The 21,631-nt window shown below is 45.0% G+C and overlaps 1 protein-coding gene across 3 annotated transcripts in view; it reads left to right on the top strand.

Annotated features, from left to right (window-relative positions):
- Nucleotides 1–7,217: 7,217 nt before the first annotated feature.
- SLC12A4 (solute carrier family 12 member 4) overlaps nucleotides 7,218–21,631 on the top strand; it is a 62,053-nt gene continuing 47,639 nt past the window's right edge. Inside the window, exons 1-2 of one of the 3 annotated variants that reach the window (XM_083624868.1) lie at nucleotides 7,218–7,275; nucleotides 8,254–8,609. In XM_083624868.1, coding sequence (XP_083480994.1) covers nucleotides 8,456–8,609 — 154 coding nt within the window. In that variant the 5' untranslated portion in view covers nucleotides 7,218–7,275; nucleotides 8,254–8,455. Of the gene's footprint in view, nucleotides 7,276–8,140; nucleotides 8,610–21,631 lie in introns of those variants that run through there. The other 2 variants (XM_083624867.1, XR_014551013.1) reach the window with 2 other exon arrangements.

The following is a 21,631-nucleotide window of genomic DNA, read 5'->3' as shown; positions in this document are numbered from 1 at the left end:
TTTCAAGGGACAAAGGGAGGAAGTTTGCCAGCCAGACCAGTACACTTTGCTGCCCAAAGCGAATCTCAGGTGGCAATCTCCCCTTTCAAAGAAAGGAAGCCCGGCTCATCATTGGAGCAACAGAAGAATGTGAGTTTGGCTTTGAAGTCTGCCTTGACCCTCATTTGTTGGGCTGCAGAGCCCTCTTGTGTCTTTATGCAGTCCCTGCAAGTGTCCCATTCCCCCCCTTCACCCAACCCCTTTTTTGTTTTAGAGGCTTTTTAGTTCGCAAACACGTCAAAGTGCAAGTAGATAAACAGGTACCGCTCCGGCGGGAAGGTAAACGGCATTTCCGTGCACTCTTCTGGTTCGCCAGAAGCGGCTTAGTCATGCTGGCTACATGACCCGGAAGCTGTACGCAGGCTCCCTCGGCCAATAAAGCGAGATGAGCACCGCAACCCCCGAGTCGGCCACGACTGGACCCAATGGTCAGGGGTCCCTTTACCTTTACCTTTAAGCCAGAGGTTGGGCACCTGTTGGGCACCCTCCAGGTGATGATGGACTCGAGTTTCCAGTATCCCTGACCATGAGCCATGCTGAAAAAGGTTGGTGGGAGCTGAGTCACGCATCATCTGAAAGGCCAAAGGTTCTCCATCCCTGGCTAAAACCTGCCTTACAAACAGCTGATTCAATGCTGGGCGAATTCAGTGCCCCCTGCCTTCAGCACCAGTCAGACAGCTCCAGAGGGACACTAGCCTTCTGTAGAAGAAGGGAAATGCCGAATCAGATACCTTTTTAAAAATAAAAAACAAATAATGGGTACAAAAGAGTACAGAAGTTGAGTAAGGACATGAAAGGAATACTTGCTTCCACCATGGCCTGAGTGAGCTCCAGCTTCCCAGTCCCAGTCTCTTGCCCCTAAGGTCCTCAGGGAGAAGAGGAAGCTGGGGAAGAGTTGCAGGAAGGCGCAAAGGTGGAAGAGATGCTCCCAGAGAGAGTAGGGCCATTAGAATCTCCTTTGTCCCCTCTCCCACTGTCTCCAAGACAAAGAGTGGCTGAAAGCAACAGGACCAGCTGGAGCTGCTGCGCAGAAGAAATTGCCAGCTGCTCGCACACACTATGTCTGAAGAAGGGGTTTAAATGTGCTGATGGCGACGTGATCACACTGTTGCTCTGGCTCAGAGCACAAGACTCGAGGAGATGCCTAGCTAGATACTTAGTAGGAGTGGTGCATGTAATTCTTGCACCACAGGTACCAACGTAATTGCATGCTTTGACAATAAAGAACTAAACTTACAATTGCATGTCCTCATTGGGGGCTAGGTGTACTCAGGACATATACACATTTTTGCAAGTCACTTTTTCCTAATATAATCCAGTTATGTATGTTATTTTCACTAATGGGCTGTTTTAAATGGTTTTTAATGTTGTTGTGATGTTGCAACCCACCCTGGGACGTTACAGTGAAAAGCAGGTAATAGAACAACAACATGACACACATTTTACACACACTTTAATATACCATATGCATTATGGTACAAATTACTTGCTTGGATAACTGGATTGCATAATTTGGAGAGGTGTGAACTTTGAAGGATGGCCGTGTTTCCATCTGTGTATTGTTTTAGAAAGTGCAAATTAAGTAGATTCACCTTTAAATGTGAAGTGAATCAAATTTCTCTCCCATTCCTAATTTGTTTTAACTGTAGCTTTGTATTATCCATGAACCCAGCACTCTTTCCCAACCACAGTTTCTTTAGGAATCCCACTACAGATGCTCACCAAACTACAAAGTCATAAGGCAAAAGCAGCTGGAAGACAAGACAAGCTTTAGAGAAAGAAGCCATGGTTTGTTTGGACATTTGTGGGACAACTCGTGTTTGACTCGTGGTTTGCTAAATAACATGTGGCTTAAATAAACCATGGTTTAGTGTTATGCATGAACCAGCCCACTGTCAAATCATTAAAGCAATTCTGCCTGGCAATGTATATCCACAGCCTCCAGCAGGGAAGCTACCTAATCCTTTTAACTGAAAGGGCCAGAGAATGAACTTGGAGCCGTATGGGGAAAGGCTGTGGCTCAATGGTAGCTTTGCATGCAGACAGTTCCAAGTTCAATCCCGGGCACCTCCAGGCAGAGCTAGGAGAGTCCTCTGCCTGAAACCCTGGAGAGGTGTTAAATGGTCTGACTCAGTATCAGGCAGCTTCCTATGATTCCTAAAACAATAGCTCTACCACTGAGCTATTGTCCCTCCCCAAAGGAGATTGATTTACCTTCTAGTGATTTAACTAATTTGACATGGAAAAACAAACACTGCTTCTTGTCCATCTCTGCTCACCCTTTGAAAGAAGCAATCGAATAAACAATCTAAACAAACTTCTGAAAGTTTCCTCTTGGTACTAAGTCTTAAGAGAATGCATCAGCGCACTGCTCAGCCTTAACCAAGATTGCTTTTTATCAGTGAATCAGACTAGGCTTATCCTGACTCCCTACCACTTCAAAGCATGCAGCACCAATTGCATTTTAGCCTTTACAGTTTTATCCTACACACCCTGAGCTCAAGGAAAATAAAGCAAAAGTCTTGTTTGCTTGTAATGGAAGCGATAGCAGTGCCATTGTCTTTCCTTAAAAAATGAAAAAGCGGTATGATGTACTCTCTAGAGCATGGAAGAGGTAGGGGAGACACCTCTGGGGAAAGGGGGGGGGATTCTGCATTCCTTTCATATCAGTTGTTATCTAAGCATTTATTCTGATTCATTTGCAAGGGAGGTTAAGCAATATTGTGTCAAGCTATTTTTATACTTTGCAAGCGGTTTTCTTGGTCACCTTCCTTACCAGAAAAAAAACACCACTTTTTAAAAGTGAGTTTGTTGGAAAAGATCACCAAATCTACTTCAACTACACAACCTGAATTTGTCTGTATGCCATTGAATCCCACCTGTAAAATAGCAATAGTTGGAAGAAGCCCCTTTCTCTAACATGAAAATATCAGACACCAACACAACAAACATCTGATTATAGCCACCTGGTCAAACGCAATAAGAAGAACATAAGAAGAACCTGCTGGATCAGGCCAGTGCCCCTCTAGTCCAGCATCCTGTTCTCACAGTGGCTGACCCAATGTCTATGGGAAAACCTCAAGCAGGAACTGAGCCCAAGAGGCCTTTCTCCCCTCTTGCGGTTTCCAGTAGCTGGTATTCAGAATACTAACCACAGAGGCAAAGCATAGCCATCATGGCTAGCCCTTTTCTCCATGAATTTGTGTAAGCCAGGCATGGCCAACTGGTGAACCGCAATCGACAGGTAGATCCCCTGGTGCTTGTGGTCAATCGCAGGAGCCTTATCAATCGCTGTCTTAGAGAAACTTCGCAGTGAATGTCCCCCCCCCCCCCGCCCGGTCTGTTCCTCCATTGCGTCTAGTGGGCGGAGTTTGGTGTTTCCTCATTGCGATCTGGAGAACGGTGATTGACTTTAGCGCTGATCTTTCCAAAAAAAGCTCAAGAACTCTGCTCCCCTCCCCAAAAAAGCTCAACAACTCTGTTCTTCCCCCCACCCCAAAAGCTCAACAATTCTGGTCAATCCTCAATGACAATGGGTAGATCACTGCCAGTATTTTTTACACTGGGAGGAGATCACAGTCTCTTGGGAGCTGGACAGGCCTGGTCTAAGCCTCTTTTAAAAGTCAGCCAATTTGGTGACCCTCACAATCTCCTGTGGGAGCAACTTCCAAATTTATACGCTGTGTGTGAAGAAGTATTTTCTTTCTTCTGTCCTGAATCTTCCAATAGGCAGCCTCGTTGGGTGTCTGCAAGTTCTAGTGCTATGAGGGAGGGAGAAAAAACTTTTCTATATCCACAATACACCAGACATTTTACATGAACACCACAAAACGGCAAATATTTAATTTTCCAGAAGCACTGTTTTCCCACAGAGTCCCTTTGTCTACAACCACATTTCAGAGAAGCAAACAAGAAAAGAATGTTCCCCTCCTTTGTAGTGTACTTAATCCCCAAAATTGTTACATTCGTGGACAAGTTCACTGGTGACTTATAGCATGTATGTTTACACAGAAGTACGTCTCCCAGAGTCCAGTGACACTTGCCCTAAACTGAGCGTGCATAGGAATGGATCTTAGGCTGCATAAATACCATTTAAAGCACCCCCCCCAAAGAATCCTGGGAACTGCAGCTTGTTAAGGATGCTGGGAATTGTAGCTCTGTGAGGGGTAAACTACAGTTCCCAGGATTTCTTAGAAATAAATTTAACAGTGAATAATCTTAGACCTGTGTGATTGGGGATTATATAAATTTACTTCGTCTGATATACAGTATCTCATTTTTACATTTGAAGGTTAATTTCTAAAATTTACCAGGAGCCTCCCTTTAAACAGGTCCTCTGTCCGTTTTATCTGGTCTCTGCAAGCCCTAAACTATAATCCAAGCGTGGTAACTTTTAACCGGTTTCACTTGTAAAGAGAATAAAAAGGCAAGATGAAACGGTTAAATCAGCCATGATTAAATGGGCTCAGGACATTGGTCATAATATTTTGTTTGCTGATTGGGAAAAGTTGTGGACCACCGGGATGAAATTTACGGCATGTAATGCCTTAAGAGAAAATATTATGAAAACGATATATAGGTGGTACATAACCCCAGTCAAGCTTGCAAAGATTTACCATTTGCCTGATAATAAATGTTGGAAATGTAAAGAAACTGAAGGTACATTTTTTCATCTTTGGTGGACTTGCCCGAAGATTAAGGCATTCTGGGAAATGATCTATAATGAACTTAAAAAGGTATTTAAATATACTTTCCCCAAGAAACCAGAGGCCTTTCTCTTGGGTATTGTCGGCCAAGGGGTGTTAAAGACGGATATAACTTTCTTTATGTATGCTACAACAGCAGCTAGAATACTCATTGCGAAGTACTGGAAGACGCAAGAGCTACCCACACTGGAAGAATGGCAGATGAAGGTGATAGACTATATGGGCTTGGCAGAAATGACGAGCAGAATCCGAAACCAGGGAAGAGAAGCAGCGCAAGAAGAATGGAAAAAATTCAAGGACTATTTAAAGAAATATCACAAAGTTAATGAAAGTTAGAATGATGTTGGACTGGAAAGTAAATGGTTACTATTAGCAATGGTTAAGACAAGGAGAATAAGGAAGATTAGTTTAAATCTAAATTAAAATAAGGGAAGATTTGCTGAGTAATCGATAAGAATTTGGAATACAGAAAAGGGAGGCATGAGGAAGTCGGGGAAGAAAGGTATACGAAATTAGGATATGAAATGGTACATGTTTTTTTTGTTTTGTTTTTGTCTTTGTATGTTTATGTATGTTATGTTTATATGGGAAAAAATTCTTGAATAAAAATATTATAAAAAAAAAAGAGAATAAAAAGGCAAGTCAAATGTTGCAAGGCATTCTAGCTTCACAAGAGTGCTAGTAAGCCATGGAGCAGGCATGTCCAAAGTCTGTTTGGGGGCCTAAACCAGCCTGCCAGTCGCTTTAATCCGACCCCTGTGGCAGTTTATTTCCCGGGGTAAAATCTTTAAAAAAGCTCAACAACTTCAATCCAATAAAAAGCTTAACTTTCGTCGGCCCTCACACATGTTCACTTCATCAATTCTGGCCCTCTTTGAAAAAAGTTTTGACACCCCTGCCATGGAGCAAAGGTGAGAGGGGAAGATAGGGAGCTTGGCAGAATGGAAAGAGGAGCTGTGTTTCAGGGGGCATGAGTTGAGGAAATGGGTGTGATATGAATCCTTTCCTGAATGGAGGATAAAAAGAGGTGTGTGAGTATGAAGAAACTGCCCCAGTGAGGAGGTGTTGCCACCACAAGCAAGCGGGCAGGAGGCAGGCGCAGCACCAGGTCCAAATCTGCCACCCCTCCCAGATTGCCGCTTGAGGTGGCTCCCTCAGAAAGGCTCATAGTAGTGCCAGCCATGTGGGTGGGGCTGATGGGAGTTGGAGTCCAATAACATATGAAGGGCCACAAGGTGTGCCAAATCTAGCCCTTGGGGAAGCCGTATGGCTGGGCCTTAAAAGTCTCCCTCACCATTCCAATTTTCCTAGAGAATTTGCACAACAAATTTTCACAGACAAAAACAGAACTGTTTCTCTAGGATTTCTATTCACGTGCCAAGGGTCACCGCAGAAGTTCAACCTGGCTGCTTCAGTGACTTCACAATACAGCACGAAGTCTCTACCACCTAAAAAAGAATCATCTTGACTTCTCTCACTCAAAATTTATTACGGGGCGCAATGAGTCAAATTCAATGTTAACGAAGACCCAAAAATAAAAGCCGCCGTCACACTTCTGGGAAGAGGAAGCCCTAATGAATAGGAAACACATTATTTGTTCCAGGACAATGAAGGGCAAAATTAGACTGAATGTCAAATGTGATTAAGTGTTTGCCTGGAGGTGCTTTTTTATGGCTGTTACTTTTGAAAGATGTTTTTTAAGTGTCGTTGAAATTGCTGTGTGGGAGGGGATAGCCTCTCACCACTATTTCCTTTGAAAGGGCTCCATAAAGAATAACGTAAATGTCCCTCATCAACTTGCAGTACTTGGAAGGCTGGGAGCTGAATGTGGGATCCAAGGGACAGCCCCCACCCGCTTGCACCTGCCTGAAGTGCTGTTGCCTGGCTAGTATGTGTCCTTGAACTGTGTCTTAACCTGGAGACCTGACCCACTCAGGGCCTCAGCCAATTAGATTTGAGAGTGATCAGGGAGAAACAAGTCACTTGCAAAAGAATATAAAAGTGATTAAATGCAAGGATGGCAAACAGATGCAACACAAGCAAAAGAAAGCTTGCACTCCTCCCTTAGTAGTTGCTAGTCATGCGACTAGGAGCATGCAACATGTCTAAGAACACTCCTGCCCTAGAGCGGTGTCTGCTACACCTTGGAAACCTGCATAATTACTAAGTGATGTGCACAACCTTTACACATAATAAATCTACTTACTTTACAGAATTACTGCAAGCATTGCTCAATGTATTCTAGGCAGTCTGCTGCAACCCAAAACAGGTAGTGTTAGGCAGGCATTTTTTCACTTAAGACTTCTTCGGTGGTGGCTGTCACCCATTGGATCTGGTGGGGCACAAAGCAAGGTCAGTGGTAGGTGGAGTCAAAGCTAATGCCAGGCAAAGCCAGAGCCCATGACAGGCAGCGCCAACTAAGGCAAGATTTGACCCACTCTCTGCCCTGCTGAGTTCTAATAGGGCAACACAGAGGCTAAAAGAGGAGGCAGCTGATGATGAGGGTTATCCTCTGGACAGGTTGCAAGTTGTAAGTCCGGAAGGCTTGGGAGAATCAAGAAGAAGAAGAAGAGTTTGGATTTGATATCCCGCCTTTCACTCCCTTTAAGGAGTCTCAAAGCGGCTAACATTCTCCTCTCCCTTCCTCCCCCACAACAAACACTCTGTGAGGTGAGTGGGGCTGAGAGACTTGAAAGAAGTGTGACTAGCCCAAGGTCACCCAGCAGTTGCATGTGGAGGAGCAGAGACGCGAACCTGGTTCCCCAGATTACGAGACTACCGCTCTTAACCACTACACCACACTGAATTCTTTTTAGACCAGGCTCTCCCAATCTGGTGTCTCCCAGATGTTTTCGACTACAGCTCCCATCAGCCCCAGCAAGCACTGGCTGGGGCTGATGGGAGTTGTAGTCAAAAACATCTGTGTGCGTGAGGGGTGGTAATAGTTAAGACTCTGGACTTAATGGTCTTTCTGGGCCCCTCTTCAGCTGGTAAAGTGCATTATTTCAAAATATGGCAAGCCAGCCCTACTGTATTTGGGAGGGCTCAGCCTCCTGCACATCCTGCTGTGGGGGGGCCTTGACCTCTGCCCCAAACCCTAAGGGCACTACCGTTGCAACCCGGATCGGGGGCGGGAAATCTGTGGCCCTCTCCAGCTGGTGTAGGACTTCCATTTCCCATTAGCCACGGCCAGCGTGGCCAATGGTCGCAGCTGGTGGGAGGAGGAATCCGACATTTAGATGGCCACACGCCAAGCACCCCTCACCCCCACGCCAAGCTCTGAACTTCTATATATGCTCTTTGCTTGTGGGATCTTTGCCTCTCGTTGAGTGGTCGCGGGCTGGCAGATGGGGTCCTGGCTCCCTTCTCTTCCGTTTCCCGCAACCGTACTCCTCCTCTCTGCCCCTCACTCATCCCCCGACAGCGTTTTGCTGGGGGAAGCAGACCCCACCCCTGGGGGCGTGGTGAATGCCCCCCCCCCCCGTGATCCCAGCTTCTTTTTTTGCAGCCTGGAGGGGGGAATGGGTGGAGTCGACGAGCCGGGTTTCCTGAGAGGAAGTGACCCAAGGCTGCTGGAATGCCAGCCTGGCCCCGCGGCGGGTGCTGCTGCTGCGCGCCTCTTTCTCTCTCCGCTGCGCCCCGCCTGCTCCTGAGAAGCCCCACCGGAGGCAGAGGCGGAGGGAGAGGTGGGCCGCGGCGTGGCCGAGACGATGCCGCACTTCACCGTCGTGCCGGTGGAGGACAAGCACCGGACGGACTACGACAACTTGGAAGGACTCAGCTGGGTGGATTACAGCGAGCCCGGCGACGGGGCGCGCCGCGCTTCCCACCAGCGCGATGCCTACGACACGGTCAGCTCCGACGGTGAGTGGAGGGAAAGTTGGGCCGACGGCTGCAAAGTTGGCTGGCGTGTTGTGGGTGTGTGCGTGGCGGCGGCGGCCTCTCCCTCCCCTTCCCTCCAGTCGTCTTTCTCTCTCTCTTTCTAGATATCGCTTTTGTGTCCCGTTACTTCTGGTGGGAGGGAGCAGGTGGAGCTCGCGGAGAAAAGGTCTCTGAGCATGCGAAGAGTTCCAGAGCCGCTCTCCACCAAGGCTGAGGAGAGAGGCGTTTCTCAGGGCGTTTGCAGAGTAACGGAGGAGGGGTGTCTCTGAGCATGTGGAGAGTGGTGGGGGGCGGCTCCGCCTTGTGTTCTCAGCTCTTCAGCGACTGCAGGGAAGGGAACTGCAGTGTGGGGCTCTTCAGATGTTTATGGATTCCTGATAGGGATTGGCAGTCCAAAAACATCTGGAGGGCCATACGTTCCTGATCCCTGGGGAGGAGAAAATGTGTGTCTCGTGAGTGTGTGCAGAATGGCAATGAGATGCCTTTGCCTTGTAGCTAACTCCCAGGTCTAATCTGTGCCATGGCTGTTGTTTAGTCGTTTAGTTATGTCCGACTATTTGTGACCCCATGGACAAATAGCACACCAGGCACTCCTGTCTTCAATCTGTGCCATACAGACCCTTTTTCTTTTGACCACCCTGGACAATTGGGCATCATCGGCAAACTTGACCTCCCTCTCTGCTCACCCTTCATGCTAGGTTGTTTATGATCAAGTTAAGAAGGCTATTATTTTTATTATTAGACTTTTAGACCACTCTTCATCCTACAATCTCAGGGCATTGTAGAAACAACAGAAGACAAATGACAAAGGAGCATGTTCAGAGAGGGGCAATAAGGATGACAAGTGGCTTGGAAAGCAGGTCCTATGAGGAAGGATTGGAAAAGCTGGGTATGTTCAGCCTAGCTCAGAGAAGGTCTAGAGCAGGCTTTCCCAAACTTGGGTCTTCAGCTGCTTTTGAACTGCAGTTCCCATCATCCCTGACCACTGGTCTTGCTAGCTAGGGATGATGGGAGTTGTAGACCAAAAACAGCTGGAGACCCAAGTTTGGGAAACACTGGTCTAGAGGAAGGCATGATAGCGTCTTTGAATATCTGTTCTGCATATGCAGGAACAGGCTGGTTCCCTGTAGCTCCAGGATGCTGCACTAGATGGACTTTAGACCTGATGCGACAGGGCTTTTTGTAATGCTCTTATCTGCTGTGGTTAATAGATATCTGCTGGTAGACATATGCTTGGCAGAAGGCTAGGTTTGGAAAGCCAACTAAATATTTGTACCTTCCAAGAGAGGAGGAGTTTTAGCTCACTCATCTTAACGCTGAGCCTTGTGTGACAAGTGACCTCCCGCTTCCACACACCTGTGTCAAAGCAGGTTTGGCCCTCCAGATGTTGTTGGACTCCACCCGGCCATATAAAATCATGCTTTGGGTGGACCTGGTCTTATAAATATTGAAGTAAATAAAATGTGCCTATTATCTCTGTATCCTGTTCTTTCCCTCTGCCCTATCCAGGATGCCCAGAGTGGTGTTCTCTTGCAACAATGAGGTAGGCATAGTGACACCCTGTAGGGGAGGCCAGGCCACTTGGCAGCTTTCTAGACAACCAGGGGTTTGAACCCTGGTTTCTCATTTCCAGTGTAGTTTAACAACCAGTCACTCTTCCTAGGGAACTCTATGAAGGGATTGTAGCTTTATGGGGGGAACAGGAGTCTCCTAACAATTCTCAGCATCCTTAACAAACTACAGTTCCCTGGATTCTATGGGGAAAGCCATGACTATTTATAGTGCTATGATGCTGCTCTAAATGCATAGGGCAGGTGTGGCCTTATTTCCAGACCAAACAGAATCTGGAGTCTCTCTTTCTTGAAATGAAGCCCTGATCTGATGGGCTATGCAGTTCCTTTCTGTCTGCTCTTCTTTACTATACAGTTCCATTAATCTGTAATGTTTCACAAAGTTTCACTCCTTAAAATAAAGAACAACTGGGATGTGTACAAATACGAGAAACGAAAGCTTCAATCCTAAAAACACCAGAGAGTCAGCCTCTTTGAACGCTCAGTGGGACTTATGTTTAGTGGAAATGCTTCCCAGGTTAAAAAAAAAAAAGCCAAGGGAACTGCTAACTATTTTGGAGACTCCTAAATCTAAAGAGGCCCTGTGTATACCAGAGGGGGTTTACTTCTAAAGTTCCTCCCCACTCCCCCATTCTTCTGATTCTTCCTTCTCCATGGAAATAGCCAAGAGGCTCAAAGTGCTTTCACCCATCCTGCCACTTCAATTCACATTTTCATGAATAGGGAGCCTGTTGATGTTGGAGTGGAAAAGCCACGTTAGTCATAAGGCCTCAGCCCTTTTTTTCAGATGCCTTAGGAAATGATCTCAAGAACTCTCCCCTAATAGGGTGCCACTGTCTTATTACAGGGAAATGCAGTGAAATGGTTACAGCTGTCTTCTCCACCCTGATGTCCTCCGAGTCCATTGGCCATGCTGGCTAGAGCTGATGAGAGTTGTAGTCCAAAGCATTCAGAGGACTGCAAGGGTGGTGAAGGTTGGTTTTATATGACCAGAGTTACTATCTTAATCATTGGGAGTCAGAAGAAAATACTTTCTTGTTTCAGACACCTGTTTAAAATGGTGATTTTCGGTATGCATTGATTTAAATGTAATGCAGCTCCAGGGAGTCGTCATGAGGTGGATCTTCTGCAACCAAACCAATCATGGTTCAGAGTAGGGTTCAGGAGTGGAGCTGCTTTGATTGATTTAATTGGCTAATGATATTCACCTAAAGTCAGGTGTGAGAGAGCTTATTGCTCAGTCCTCTAGGCTGCTCAGCTGCATCTGATGCTGTAAATCAGGCTTGCAGACTATGTTGTAGTCTTTTACTAGGACACCAGGAGCCACCAATCAGAACCAGGTGCAAAATGAGTCCAGTTAGTGCACGTGGGGCCATGCAGTGGAGTGACCTGTGTTTAGAGCAGCGATGTCTAATGGGCAGAATGAGGGTAAGAACTTAATCTTGTAACCCTTGATCTGGGTAGCCTTTTGTACTGGGTATTGCAGTGGCACAGGGGGTTAGAATGTTGAGATAGGGATTTGGGTTCAGATTTTCCCACATGGCCATGAAGTTTGTTGTGTGAGCATTGGTCTGCAAAACACTCACAGCCTAACCTACCTCAACAAAAAATTTTTACTTAGGTTTTATTGCATAACATATATTGTAAATCTGTTTGAGACTTTTTAGTATAAAGTAATATCCAAGTCTAATACTATTGCAAATTGTTTTAGGACATTATTATATTGTGGGAACCAATTTATCAGTTCAGTAAACTAAACTCAGGGTTGTGGTCAGCTAAGTCCTACTCAGAGTAGTAGACCCAGTAAAATTAATCAACCCAAGTTAGTTGTTTCCATTGGCTTTTCTGGGTCTATTCTGAGCAGGACTATTGTTGAGTACCTAAGTAACCAACCAATCAGTCAGTCAGTCAGTCAAGGTGGAGCTATAAGGAGAACTATGCACGCTGCCTTAGGAAGATAGGAAGCTGCCTTACACTGAATGAGACCATTGGTCCATCTAGCTCCATATTGTCTACACTGATTGGCAGTGGCGCCCCAGAGTTTCAGACAGGAGCTTCTCCCAGCTCTGCCTGGAGATGCTGGGGATTGAACCTGCAACCTTCTGAACTGTGGTCCTTCCTACAGTCTTAAGCTCCTTGGAAGAATAAGTGCAATAATTTATTTTTAAAGAAATGTTTGGGGTTATATCTAAAGGTTGTCCTTAAGGTTCAATTTATGCAGGACTCTCTGCCGCTGGTCTTCTGGCAGTCTTAGCTCAACTCAGCTGGTTTCTTATTTAGCTTGGTGCCGTCAGACATTTGGTTTGGATGCAGATCAGCAGAACATAAGTGTGCCCATTTGCTGAAGCTTGGGCGGTGGTAGCCTTTTCAACAATTACTTGGTAAACTGCAAAGGTGGAAGCATTTAGTCGAAGGCTGCTCACTGCGCAGGCCTAGTGAGCGGCTATTTTAATGGGTGGAGGAAACATCAGGGAACTTCTTCAGCTTGTTTTTAAAAGTCAGGCTGTCCAGGATTTTTAAAAAAACAACGGCAGATCATGTTTTAAAAGTACGTGTGTGAAATTCTGAGGCTGCAGAAGGGTTGGCAATTCTAAAAATATGTTTAGTTATTTTTGTTTTTATTTTTCCTGTGCTCAAGATTTCAGCCTGTGATGCTGCAAGTTCCTGTTCAGATTTATATGAACATTTGACTTACACAACTTAAGGGTATTTGCTTCATCTGGCCAATGACTTTTCTGCTGTTTAGCAATGGATCTCCAATGAAAGGGCTGTGACGCAGTGGTGGAGCATCTGTTTTGACTGCAGCAGGCTTCAGGTTGAATCCCCAGCATCTCATGGGGGAAGAACATAAAAAAGAAGAACATAAAAAAGTCTGCTGGGTCAGGCCAGTGGTCCATCTAGTCCAGCATCCTGCTCTCACAGGGGCCAACCAGATGCCCGTGGGATGCATGCATTCAGGATCTGAGCGCAAGAGCATTCTCCTCCTCTGGCGGTTTCCAGCAGAGCCGTTCCCCATCAGTGTAAATGGTACTGAGCTAGATGGACCAATGATCTGATCCAGCATGTGGTTGATTCCTATGTTCTTTGGTCTCGGTCAAAGTTGTTTTTGCATAATAAACTGTTCCACTCTTCAGCCCCTGCAACCTATAATAGTGTTGTGAGATCATGAACGACCTATGGGGAATTGGATCTTCAGCAGTAGTCCTATGTAGGTTTCACCCTCCTCTGCCAAGTCTGGTTGCTGCTGTGGGGCAGTTCACTTCCTGCCTTCACCTGGTACATTTGCCTTAAACACTGGGGTGAAAAAAGCCATTCAGGTGTTCATAGAATCAAAGAATTGTAGAGTTGGAAGGGAAACCCAAGGGTCATCTTGTCCAACCCCCTGTTATGGCATCCATAACAGATGGCCATCTAACTTCTGCTTAAAAACCTCTAGTGAAGGAGAGTCTACAACATCCTTATGGAGTCCTGTTATTCATTTGTTTGAATAATAATATGGATTTTGCATTTTAAGAAATTGGGGACTCTGGTGCTAAAGAGTGGATCTGATGGAGCCCTTCAGCAAACAGAAATGGAAGGACACAGAGCATTTTCAGTTATTCCTTCTGTGCCACCACTGGATGCTGATTTGAAGGGTTCACCCAGTCCTTTGGAGCAGAGAAGTGGGAGTCAAGGGCCCCTTGTTCCCTGAATGGAACTCTGAAACTATCCCATTGACTTAAATGCTGGGGTGTGTGTTGTAGATAATATAACTGTTTAACCAAGTGCTTTCTCTTTTGTTGACATAAACTTGTGATTCTCTGTTCTTTAAAGTTTAAACTCTCTAATCTCTGGCTGCTGTTTGCTTTTCCTCTTGTGGTCATTCATGCACTTAGTCCTGCAGAGGTAGAGGGCTTTAAAATACCTAGATTAGACAGAGAGCAGGAATGAGATATAAAACCACTGTGTAAATAACTTGGGGCGTGATCTTGTCATGGTGTTCAGCAGGTCAGATATGGAGGTTTGGCAGATCTGCAAACACTCAATGCATTGCATTGGCATATTTGCCAGTGATGGCCACACCAGGCAATCACATCCCATTCATGCCTTGTAGGACTCTTTGCCTTTCACCATTGTTTATGCAAAATGGATTATTATTTCATAATTTATTTCAGTTGCAGAATATTCTTGTTGCAGAATTCCAAAAGCAAGCCAAGACCTAGGTTGCTGTTGGAGCTTCTAGTGTCCTGTACCAAGGACTGTATCCAGATAAGTTCCATTTAAAGTAGACCCATTGATTTCATTAGTTTCAATGGGTCCTACTCTGAGTAGAACTAACATTGGGTACAACCCCAGATTTTCATTTTTTCTTCAGAGTAGGACCTGGGATACCAGGGTTCAAATCCCTACTCAGCCATGAAGCTTACTGGGTGGCCCTGGGTCAGTCACTGCCTCTCAGTCTAACCTACTTCACAGAGTTGTTGTGAGGGAAGGAACCATGTTTGGCCACCTTCAGCTCCTTGGAGTAAATGTGGGATAGAAATGTAATAAATCAGCCCATTGCTCCAGAGGCCATGGGGCAACAGGAGTGTAGGTAAGCTTGGCTATAGTGTCCCCTGCAACTAGAGTGACCCAGTGTCGCTGAAATGTTTGCATGTACGTATGTGCCATGTCATTGTTGTCACATATGTACAGCAGTAGTTGGGTGCACATAAGTTCCTGATGCTGTGAACAATATTTTTGACAACTGAGAAGGCAAACAGGCCTAAATGTATATCAGGCACATCCATGGATGTTTTCCAGTAGTAGATTCAGCGGCAAACTAAAAGTGTGTGTGGGGGGACACACTTCATTTTCAGTCCCTGCATTAGTCGCAAAGTTTGTTTATTCATTTGTTCATTTATATCCTGTCCTTCCTCCTGAAGGAGTTTACTGGAAAACCTTGGGCCAGCCACTGCCTTCTTCCTTTATTCTACCTCAAAGGCTTGTTGTGGTGATAAAATGGGAAGAATTTCATATTTGTTAACCTGAGGTCTTTGAAGATATTTTGGAATGCAGAAATGTGATAAAATTATAAACAATACCAGATGAGAGGGTAATAGGTGAGTTTGGGTGGGAGGGGAAGCGAAGAAGAAGAAGAAGAAGAAGAAGAAGAAGAAGAAGAAGAAGAAGAAGAAGAAGAAGAAGAAATTTTCTCTATAGGAATTTGTTTATTTATTTATTTATTGCATTTATTCCCTACCTTTCCTCCAAGAAGCTCCTCCAAGAGTTCTCTTCCTCCCCCATTTTATCCTCACAACAACAACCCTGTAAGGAAGGTTAGGCTGCGAGATGGCAACTGGCCCAAGGTCACTGGGGATTTGAACCCCTGTCTCCCAGGCCTAGTTCAACACCCCCTAACCAATGATACTTACTGACTCTTACCCACCTTTCACTATAATAAGGTCTCAGGGCAAGTTGCAATGAAATAATAATACAATACTAAGACAATAATAAAACAATTGCAAGTTCATATGGTTTGCTCCTGGAATCTTCAGTTAAAGGGGTCTTAGGTGGTCAGGAAGACCCTTTTGTGCCAGATGAGCTGGAAAGCAGCTGCCAATCAGATTAAAGAACACTGCACTAGATGCACAAATCATCTGCTCTGGTGTAAGGCAGCTTCCTATTTCTCTCTGAGCCAATCAGGTTTGAGGGTGCTATGGCTGAGCCTAGAGGGTTCCAAAGAGTTATGTGGCAGTTGTGGAGTGTGAATCAGCTGCTGTTGGTTGGTTAGGTGGTTAGGAAGGCCCAACAGAGACTCCATTTCCTCAGGGTCTTGCAAAAGAACAATGCCAAACAAAAATTAATGATCTCCTTCTACCAGGCCACAATAGAAAGTGTCCTTTCATACTGTATAACAGTGTGGTACGCTGGTGTGACAGCCACGGACAGGAAGTCCCTACAGAGGGTGGCGAATACAGCACATGACATCATGGGCTGTCCTCAGAGTTCACTAGATGACATCGTGGGAGTCCGCTGCCTCAGGAGAGTGAGGAAAATTCTTAGGGACGACTCACACCCTGGCCAGCACTTCTTTAATCTCCTACCTACGGGCAGGAGATACAGAAGTATAGTCAGCCGCACCAACAGGTTAAAGAACAGGTTTTTATCCATGGGCTGTTGGGCTGCTGAATGGGAAAAAATAGTGGTGTAATTGACTTCTGACAAGCCTGAGTGTATGGGGGGGGGCTCATTTAATTTCACTGCACACAGGTGGTGTAGTGAGAATAAAAGTTTGTTCATCATCATTATTATTATTATTATTATTATTATTATTATTATTATTACTATTATTATTATTATTATTATTTGTTGGCAGAAATTCAGGAGATCATATGAGATACTAAATCTCCGGGTGACTTGGATGTGCTGCTTTAATAAGATTAATTTCAAAAGCTTTCTCCCTGTTGCTGCATGGAAGCCTCTGAAGACAGATGAGGCTTTGTCTCAGCTTGCTACACCTTCAAAGACCCAACTTCTCTGCATGCGTCAACATTTAACTTTTCTTCTCCCCCCCCCCCCCGCCCCCGGAGCAATTTATTTCCCTGGTTTGCACCAATGTGCCTTGTGTTTCTTTAATTTTTTAAAAATTATTTTCCTCCTGAGCTGGGTTGCTAGCTATGATATCTCCCGCCCCTTTGGAGTCTGAAGCAATACAGTCCTTATGCACACTTACCTGTGTATAGGGAGCTGCCATTTTTTGGCTGGTTTTGGTAACCAAGTTAAACTTGTGGTTGCCAGAACTTTGGTTACTCCTGTTGTCACTGGCTTTTTTGTTATACAGTGGTACCTCGGGTTAAGAACTTAATTCATTCTGGAGGTCTGTTCTTAACCTGAAACTGTTCCTAACCTGAAACACCACTTTAGCTAATGGGGCCTCCTGCCGCCGCTCCGCCGCTGGAGCACGATTTCTGTTCTCATCCTGAAGTAAAGTTCTTAACCTGAGGTAATATTTCTGGGTTAGCGGAGTCTGTAACCTGAAGTGTATGTAACCTGAAGCGTATGTAACCCGAGGTACCACTGTACCTCCATGAGAGATCAGGAACAATCTCCTCTCCACCCTAGCTTTCAGTTTGGGGAGGGTGATGGGGAAGGGCCACAGCTTAGTGCTAGAGCATCCGTTTTGCAGTCAGAAGTTCCAGGTTCAGTCACTGACATCTCCAAGTAGAACTGGGGAGAGACTCCTGTCTAAAACCAATGTCAATCTGTGCAGACAAAACTGAGATAGATTGACCAATGGTTTAACTTGATATAAGACAGTTTCCTGTGTTCTGGGCTGACTGCTGCACAGCTAGGGTAAGTAAACATGCATAAGGTTGCATTATAGTTCTCCTCTACAAAGAGAACCAGTGTCATTTTTGTATTTTGCCAACTCAAGTGTGACAAAGCTGCATTTGGTGTCCTGCAGAAAGTTGTGTATCTTCCAGTAACTTTTGTTTGTTGATCTGAAACCGCTAATAAGGCAGGCTGTCACTGACCTAGTTTGGGAGTGTGCCGCTGTTGACTTTACTGTCTGATTGCCAGGTGCATAAATTCTTTTAGTTTGCAGACATGGCAGCATTAATGCAATCAGATGTAAACCCTCCAAGGCACTGGAGGCTGGCCTTTCCAGTCCAGCAATCAAATGGGTTCTTCTTACATCAATATCTTTCAATTTAAAAAAAAAAAATCTTATGAACTATGGGTTAGGAATCATGTGAGGAACCATTTTTAACTCCTTAAACATGGTGTGTGTAACTTGCTTGGTCACACTTGTTTTGGAAGTAGAGGATTTAAATACACAGAGCTGAAATGCGTCAGAGCTTTGGGAAACTCATCTGGAGGTTGGTTATACTGCGGTGGCTAACTTGAGGCGGATAATGCCTTTTGCTTGCCTGGTTGGAGAAGGGTGTGTACGTTTGTGTAGAAACTAGCATATTATATTTGTTCTGCCCCATTTCACCACTGGTACGTGCCCCCCAGAAGGCTGCCCACAAGGCAGCCTTCCCTTGGGCAGAAAAGTGTTCTCCAACCCTTCTCTGCACATAGGTTCATGTTATATACAGATCAATGTCTGGTAGGCTGGGGCGATGCCTGCTGGCCCAGCCTCTGACCTCCTTGTGGCCTGCCTGCACAGAGCCTAGCAGTAGAGATTGAAAGTTGCTAAGAAAACTGTAAATGGCTGTCTCATCTGGAAATACTCTTGCTCTGGACCCTGGGGTAGGCAGATCAAAGGGAAAGAGGCATATGGTGGGGCTGGATTTCATTGACAGCTTGAAGGGTGCAAACTGATGAGGAAGTTCCCTCATCTTCTGACCTAGCTCTTCTGCCATCTACAGACAGATGTGTGTGGGCAGGCTGTGGCTAATGGATGTTGCTAATGGATGATTCTTGGGCTGCTACTGATTCCAAGTTGCATTAGATTATTAGGAACGTAGAAATCTGCCTAATACCGAGTCAGCCCATTGGGCTATATAGCTTTCTGGCATCTTCACTAGCTTTGTGGCAGCAGTTCTCCAAGGTTTTGGGAAGAAGTCTTTCTCTGCTCTACCTGGAGATGCCTGGTGATTGGACAGAAAATCTCATTCTAAAGTAATAATAATAATAAATGTTTCTTTTGCATTAAAAATAATTAAGTTAAAAATATATATTGATCAATTAATTTGGGACATTTTCTTAGCTAGGTCAAAATGTTTTTTTCTCATTTGAACTAACAAATTAATTGACCAGTCATTGCTAGAGCTGCAAAGGCTGGGGGGGGGTGGCAGGAGGAATTGCCTATTCCTCCTGCCACTCCTCCCCTAGCCTCCACATCTCTATGCAGCCCTAGTTATTAGTAAAGATTATAATACTATTACTTTGCATTTATAAAGCACTTTCTAATCTTCAAAGTGCTTCATGTTCATTTCCGTAACCCTTTCAACAGCCTTGTGAGGCCTGAGGCAAAGCTGATCCCCCACCCCCCACCTAATTCTCTGAGGCAAGGAAGATCTGGAAAATAGGACTCTAGAAACTAGCCTATTACGTTTGTTCTGGGGGAGGAGGCGGTGGCAAAGTTTTGAAGATCCTGCCTGTCACATCCAAGGGGAGGTGTCATCTTAATTTTCTAATGTCTTCCAACTCAGTCAGGTAAATGAGCAGTCATGTAATTATATCTGGACTTTTCAAGTGTATTGGAAGACTTGGAGAAAGGACTTGTGTGATGAGCAAACAGTATTATAAACAGCCTTCCAGGATGTTGTAATTTGCAGCTGGAAGATTGCCTGCTAATGCAGTTGCCTTGTGCTAAGTCTGACCATTGGTTCATATAACTCAGTATTGTTTACACTGACTGGCAGCTGCTCTCCAGGGTTTCAGGCAGGGGACATTCTAGCACCATCTGGAGAAGCTGTGGGTTGAACCTGGGACTTCCTGTGTGCAAAGAAGGTGCTCTGCCATTGAGCTACAGCTGTTCCTTGACCATTTTACTGTGTACTGCTCTGATTGCCTCACCTCAAAAAGGATATTGTAAAGTTGAAAAAGGTTCAGAAAAAGGCAACCAAAATGATGAAGGGAATGGAAGTGACTCCCCTAGGAAGAAACATTGCAGCATAAGAGGTGACCTCATAGAAGTTTATAAAATTATGTGGATAGAGAACATCTTTTCTTTCTCGCCTAACAGTTAGAACTCATGGACACCCAGTGAAGCTGAATGTTGGAAGATAAAACCAAAGCATTTCTTAGAAAGTGCATAGCTAAACTTTGGAACTTCCTGCCACAGGAGACAGTGATGGTCACCAACCTAGATGGCTTTAAAAGAGGATTAGACCAATTCATGGAGGAGGCTATTGATGACTGCTAGCCATGATGGCCATGCTCTGCCTCTACAGTTGGAGGCATCAATGCTTTTGAATAACAGTTGCAGGAAGCCACGGGAAAAGGTCGTGCTTTTGTGTTCAGATTCTGCTTGTGGATTTCCCACAGGCATTTGTTTGGCCACTGAGAACAGGATGCTGGACTAGATGGGTCATTGGCCTGGTCCAGAAAGCTCTTATGTCCTTATATACATCCCTGCAGCTTTTCCCACCAGCTATGGAAAATAAATAGGAACTGTACTCTTGGGGAGCGGGTAGATTCTGAGAAGGAAAATAGAAAGAAGAGTTCCTCGCATTATTATTATTATTAGTATTAGTATTAGTATTAGTATTAGTATTTATTTATGTATTTATTTATTTATACCCTGCCCATCTGGCTGGTTTCCCCAGCCACTCTGGCTTTGCCATCTCCGATGGATGCTTTTCTGTTTTGTTTTTCCTATGTCTGGAGGGTGCTCAGTGAAACCACTTTTGTTGGGAAATGTGGTCCTAAAGAGCCATCTAGTGTGTTCACTGGCAAAGTGAAATGTGAACTCTGGGCCTCCTGGTTCACCGCTTGGTTGGTACCCTTGCCTCTCAGTAGCAGTGGCCACTCTTCTACCCTCTGCTGCAAAAAAAAGGGGGGGGGAGCTACCTGATTACCCTTTAATGAACAGCTTAAACCTGGCTTGTTTGCAGCAGTGAAGCCCCCTGCTAAGTGGAGATTAAGGCTGTTTCCTGATCTCTTGGCCAGCAAAGAAGTCTACCAAAAAAACATACAACCCCTTTGCACTCATTATTTCCTTTTATAAGCAAATGTCACAGAATGGGCGACACTCAGCACAACAGCAGCATAAGAGCTGGTACTGGTAAGTGGTTTCCAAGTTTTGTGTATGTTGGTGGGACTTCTGTGCTTGGAATAAAAAATCTTAAGTGTTTTTACTTGTTGATAATGTTCTCTACCTTATCAGGATAGATTTATTTGCAGCGTGGTAAACCAAGCATTCTGGGTTTTTTTGCGAAGTCTTACAAGGGGAAAGACTTGGGGCTCAGTGGTAGAGCACCAGCTCTGTGTACAGAAAGCCCCTGGTTCAGTCCCTGGGAAAACCCCTGTCTGGGACCCTGGAGAGCTGCTGCCGGTCAGTGGAGGCGGCCTGCCTCTGTATTAGGCAGCTTTCTATGTTCCTGTTCAGGGTGTTTGTTCTGTTTATATGTTGGCATGGGCTAGTCATAGTCTCCTACCTGTCAGTTCGGACCCACAGGTGGGTCCTGAGGCCACACCAGGTGGGTTGCAACAAAGCTGCCACCACCATGTTGTAATCCAGCTCAGTATGACTGGACCAAACATGAGTGAAATCCTTAATTCTGTTCTAGGAAAACATGCGGAAATAGAAAATTAAAGCTAGTACTCTGGATAGAAGTTCTCAGCAAAGAAATGGGTTCCGAACACAAAACTGTTGTTACACGTAAAAGTGATCACGTGATTCAGCATGAAGATCTGAAGTTTTTGAGAAATAAATCACCGGCATAGGCTTTTTTTATTTGACAACTCATAAATGTGGCTTTTTAAGATTGGCATTTTATAGATTTGTTCAGTTGCTTT

This window comes from Podarcis filfolensis (assembly GCF_964270895.1).
Source record: "Podarcis filfolensis genome assembly, chromosome: 8".
NCBI classification, from domain to species: Eukaryota; Metazoa; Chordata; class Lepidosauria; order Squamata; family Lacertidae; genus Podarcis; species Podarcis filfolensis.
The sequence above is the reverse complement of the archived record's forward strand: the minus strand, read 5'-3'. Positions and strand labels throughout refer to the sequence as shown.